This window comes from Ahaetulla prasina, chromosome 5 (assembly GCF_028640845.1).
Source record: "Ahaetulla prasina isolate Xishuangbanna chromosome 5, ASM2864084v1, whole genome shotgun sequence".
NCBI classification, from domain to species: domain Eukaryota; kingdom Metazoa; phylum Chordata; class Lepidosauria; order Squamata; family Colubridae; genus Ahaetulla; species Ahaetulla prasina.
In genome coordinates, this window is record NC_080543.1 from 1,873,511 (window position 1) to 1,879,318 (window position 5,808).

General features: G+C 45.7%; 1 protein-coding gene across 1 annotated transcript in view; it reads left to right on the forward strand.

The window, feature by feature from the left end:
- LOC131199224 (uncharacterized) overlaps positions 1-5,662 on the forward strand; it is a 108,902-nt gene extending 103,240 nt beyond the window's left edge. The window contains exons 2-3 of the mRNA XM_058184752.1: positions 1,817-2,042; positions 2,960-5,662. Coding sequence (XP_058040735.1) covers positions 1,817-2,042; positions 2,960-3,159 — 426 coding nt within the window. The 3' untranslated portion in view covers positions 3,160-5,662. The remainder of the gene's footprint in view (positions 1-1,816; positions 2,043-2,959) is intronic.
- Positions 5,663-5,808: the final 146 nt, after the last annotated feature.

A 5,808-nucleotide genomic window follows, 5' to 3' on the forward strand; every position in this document is an offset into this window, starting at 1 on the left:
TATCTTTGGTTTGAAAATACAAACCCTCCTTCTATTGGATGGAAAGGAAGAGCTTTTTGGATAACCTCCCTGCCTAGGAGACCCTGAGACGTGCCTTGGTTGGTTTGAATGTTGATCCAAACCAGGAGGAGGCAACTGCTAGGGAGAGTGTGTGTGGGGGGGGAGGCTGCCCGCCCCCATTCAGTTCAGTTTATGATTACTTCTGCTTTCCACCTTAAGATTTTTCTGCCTACAGAACCAGCAAAATGAAACCAAAGCCTTCATTTCCAATAGCAGTACCAGTGGGTACTGGGGAGGATGAAGGATCAAAAAAGGTGATCCCAGCCTAGTTGAAAATTAGACCTATCTCTCTATGTTGTGTCTCATGCAAAGTAATGAAATCTATCATAAACCAATCCATTACACTCCACCTTAAAACAAACAACCTACTCTCTAATAAACAATTTGGTTTCAGTAAAAAATTATCATGTAATTTACAACTTCTCCACTGCAAAAACATATGGACTACTAACCTTGATCAAGGAAAAGCAATAGATGCAATTTACATAGACTTCTGCAAAGCTTTTGACTCAGTAGTACATGATAAACTTCTCCTAAAACTAAAATCCTACGGCATTTCAGGACCTCTTCACAATTGGATAAATGCCTTCCTGTCAAACAGATAACAAGTGGTCAAAATTGGTAACGCTTTATCAAATCCTGTTCCTGTCAAAAGTGGCGTTCCCCAAGGTAGTGTTCTTGGACCAACGCTCTTCATACTATACATAAATGATCTCTGTGACCTTAACTCAAGTTATTGTGTTCTCTTTGCTGATGATGTCAAACTATTCAATACCACTAACAATACTTCTACCCTTCAAAAAGTCCTTGACTTTGTATCCGATTGGTCTAAAACCTGGCAACTCCAAATCTCAACCAGAAAATGCTCAGTCTTACATATTGGAAAAAAGAACCCAAACAACAAGTACAAGCTTGGTGGACATTACCTTACTGACGACCCCCACCCTGTTAAAGACCTTGGAGTTTTCATATCAAATGACCTAAATGCCAAAGCCCACTACAACTACATAGCAATAAAGGCTCTAAGAGTTGTAAACCTAATCTTACGCAGCTTCTTTTCCAAAAACTCTATACTACTAACCAGAGCATACAAAACATTTGCCAGACCTATTCTTGAATACAGCTCATCTGTCTGGAACCCATACCACATCTCTGATATTAATACAATCGAACGCATCCAGAAATATTTTACTAGAAGAGTTCTTCGCTCCTCCGAAAACAACAAAATGCCTTATACCACCAGACTTGAAATCCTGGGATTAGAAAATTTAGAACTCCGCCGACTTCGACATGACCTGTGTTTAACACACAGAATCATCTATTGAATATCCTTCCTGTAAAAGACTACTTCAGCTTCAATCGCAATAATACAAGAGCAGACAATAGATTCAAACTTAATGTCAACCACTTCAAACTTGATTGCAGAAAATACAACTTCTGTAACAGAGTTGTTAACGTTTGGAACTCATTACCAGACTCTATAGTCTCTACTCATAATCCCAAAATCTTCAACCAAAAACTGTCCACTATTGATCTCACCCCATTCCTAAGAGGACAATAAGGGGCGTGCATAAGAGCACAAATGTGCCTACCGTTCCTGTCCTATTGTTCCCTTTCATTATAACGAATTAACAAGGTTGTTGCATACTTGTGCTTATATATATTTTTTTCTTTTATAATGTGTTGATTTTCTTATGTTGATGTTTGTGTATACTGTTGTGACAAAATGAAATAAAAATAATAATTAAAAAAAAAGGTGGAGAGAAGGCTTGGCTGCTACACTGAGGAGGGAAGGGACGCCATCCAGAGGACCAAAGGCGGAGGAGAGGGCCGGGTGCTGACGAGGCAGGGGACTGCCAAATGGGCTGATCAGATTCCCCCCCCACCAGCAAACCCCAGGAAGCGCTCCTGCAGCGCCCTCTGCAACCTTTGCGCTTGGCAACTGCGGATGCCCAGATCTTCGTTTTGGCTCTGGCAAATGGGTAAATATTCAATCTCTCTGCATTGTGGTTTGTATAATTTAAATATTTAACAATATGATAACGTTTAATGATTTTTAATAATTATTTTATAGTGATTGTTTTTTGTATATTCGCTGTTTCAATGATTTTTGTATACCACCTAGAAGTACTATCTTGTGAGATTGGCAGCCATATGAATGTAATAAATAAATAAATGTTGCACATAATATGAATGCAATAAATAAATAAACGTTGCATGTAATAAACAAGTTTTTCAAACAGGCATTTCATAAAGTAGAAAACACTTTGTATCTGAAAGGAGTGTTATGGTCAATTCCCCGTCCCCCCTCAAAAGCCCAGGAGAAGGAAAAAAACCCTTTCATCCATTCACTTATTTAGTCTTTAGGGCTTCCCCCTCCCCACAAAGAGTTGGGTGGGCCTTCCCTCCCCCCCCCCACATTGTGTTCTCACCTGCAACCCAAGGCAGCTATTGCCTTTAAGCGGCTTCACAGGTGTTGGGAAGGGTCTCCTGCAAGTGCAGCACTGGCAGCCTCATGGCACCGGCTGCTCTCAGCCCTTTCCAACTCATGGAATTCTAGGGCAGTATTAACTTCTTGGTAATACTTTCTGCAAATTATTTTTCTAAAGTGCATTCAATTGACAGAACTGGAAAAAGGGATAGAATGGAAGCAATAAACTTTTGTTTTAAAATTACCACTTTCCTCCTTGTGAGAACCACTTTGGTCTAGCGGTTAAGGTATAGGAGGTTTGAAGGGAAGAATTTAGGGGTAGGTTTTGGCCAACCCTTCCCTCCTCCATTGTCTAATTCTCTTTTGGGGGGATAGCAAGCCACCCCATTCCCCACCTTCATAGTATTGAACCAAGATGTGCTGATGGACTGAGGCCTTTTACCAAGCATAACATCTGCTTTTTTGCAGCAACACAGCGCTTTCAGAAAGAGGAAAAAGGGTGTCGGAGTTTCAGAGAATTTCGTGACATTCAGAGCAGCTCTGAAGAGAGTTTTAATTTGCGTCATGGACTCCAAATGAAAGCAGATGCTGAAAAACCTAAAATAGATGACTCTACACAAAACAGATGTCAAGCCAAACCAATATCTCCATTAGCAATCATGGCATAAATAGATAGATGTCCAACGTAAAACTAATTGGAGAAGATCTTGCAGTTCACCGTCATTTAATTCCATACTGGTAAAACTTCTGCAGCCCCAAATGTAAACCCCTGGGTCCTCACATGTCCTTCTGAAAGCAACTACTGCCTTTTGCAACAGCCAGGAGCACCGATGCCTCCAGCATGGCCAATGGGACACTGCAGGCATCAGTCGCAATGGCACCACTGCAGCTCACTGGCTGGACCAGGCAGGACTCAGTGGTTAAGCTTGCCCACAAGACAGTTGGGGAATAAAAAATATGGAGCCAAAACCCACTCATGAGCCCACCCAGCGAATTCATGTAGAGAGCATTGACCTCTGAGGGTCATCACAAGTTAAGGGTCCACGCCACAGGCATAGTCTCTTCCCCTCCTGTCCACACTGACTGAGACCAACCACTGAGTAAGGATCTGGCCACCGTGCTCTCCCAACTCGGTAGCCAAATACTGTGGTCAAAGATATCAAAAATTGGGAGAGATCAAGGAGCACAAGGATGGATACACTGGCCCTGTCCCAGCCCTGTCCAGGGCATCCACAGGTGTGATCTACTTTATCTCCACACTGTTCTCCAGTCTGATGCCTGACTGAAATGGGTCGAGATATCCTGCTTCCTCAGAGATCCTCTGCGACTGCCGTTCAGCCACCTTCTCTGCACTTTTCCCCCAAGAGAAGGTTGGAAACTGTCTGATAGATATTCAGGATGACGGGGCCCAGCGATGGCCTCTTAAAGAGTGGGCACACAACTGTCTCCCTCCAAGAGCTACCATGGCATGCATGCATTGCCTGGCCCCTTCACAGTTGGCCTTCCCAGGTCAAGAGGGCCTGGGACCTATGGACTGCTTGGAGGATAATCCTTAGGCATTGCTCCATGGGCAGTTGCCTGGCATAGTATTAGATCAGTGTATATGAGGAAACAAGATCCCAGATACCAGCCACCCTACAGGTTCTCTGAGGGCAGGGATTCTCCAGGTCTCAGGCTTTCAAAAGCAGGTGTGTCGGCCCTCCTAGCCAGAAATAAGGGGAAAGGGGCTGTCAATGGAGGGGGATGTGGAATATTAGCCCGTCTCTTACTCCAGCCCTGCCCAGCATCCCACAAGGGCAAGGCTAGTGACGCTTGGGGGCGGGGGTGGCAAGCAGGAGGAGGAGCTGGGCTACACAGCCATCTTTTCTTCTGGGAGGAATGGCTCAGGGGAAGTGTCGGGGGGGCGGGGGGACTGAGACACTGCCCTGCAGTTGACTTGAGGTTTTGTCATTTACATGAGGTGAACCCACAATTGTGCCGATAGCAGTTTGGGTGAAATCTGCTCCTGTACTGGCACGGTTCATACAAGATGCTGCCCCAGCCCTGACATAGTTAAGCACATGGTGTGAAGACAATCATGGAGCTTGGTTGCAGACCATTCCTAACCCAAAGGCCATCCCTGTGGGTCCTCATCTTCACACCCAGCAGAGGAAGCAAAACCAGCTGGTTTAGCAGATCGCCTTGCTTTGCCGCCTGGGAAATGGAGAGGATGGCATCCAGCACCTCCCTTCCAGAGAGGAAGAGAAAGGCAGCCAAGCCCTTTTCCACCGGGAAGCGCTGACTTCCTTTGGCCCAAATGCCCCCCTCCCCCTCACAGGTTTTCTCAGCAATGGGCTCCAGGGGCCATGGATCTGCAGAAGCCATTTCTGAATTTCTAGCAAAAGGAGAAAAGACTCAGCTTCTAGTCCTTATTGAAACAGGCTGTGTGGCCGAGCTCAAATCCAACCTGGCTGGGGAAGGGTGGTGGTGGAGAGCAGGGCCAGAAGTGTTTTTGAACAGAAGCCAGAGCAGGGGGGTTGAGGAAGCTGTGCCGCCAAACCGTAAGGAAAAGGTCCTGCCCAGGAATAGGAGGCAGTCTGCAAACTTCACCAAGGAGATGACCTTCTTCTCAAAGGAAGAAAAAGCCGGTGAGACCAAGGAGGCAGAACAAGATCCTCCCCACCAGGGTTGTTTGTACAACATGCTGAACTGTGAGTGAGCAAACCGTGGTTAGCTGGAACTGCAGGGTTTATAGGAGTTTGCAAAGCATTCTAGGCTGGAAAGAGGTTGGCTGAATGGGTACTGGTGGGCTACAAGTCCCCAGTCAGAGCCTCCTGGAGAGCCAGCTGGTGGCTGACCAGCAGTCTGTGGCTGAGCTCACAATTCAGCACCCTGGTGGCAAGAAAGGGGATCTGATTAGCCACTCTGGGAGGCAGAAATCCAGCCCTTTTAGGTCTTCCAGCAGCCCTTCCGGCTTTCCCCTGGAATCCTTGTCTTCAGGTGAGAAACATCCCCATCTAGTGGCCGTGGCATTTTTTGAACAACAATAAAACTAATTTAGAGAAACTCCACTCCTGCCTAAGATGGATGCTGTCCCTGCCTTTGAACTTGTGGGCTGCAAAAATGACGGGTAGAGAACAGGAGGAAAGCCAAGGAGCTTCTTCCCTGAATTCTAGCAGCAACAGCTGCTACATAGCAGGAGCAGCTTAAGCATTGCGGGCTGGTGTTGGTTCATGTTCTTCAGGCTCCAGCTTCCATCCCAACTTATTTTTTAATGTTTGTTTTTTTACAGAACACTGCTGTAATGGATTTTTGTCACTGCAGCTGACCCCTTCAAA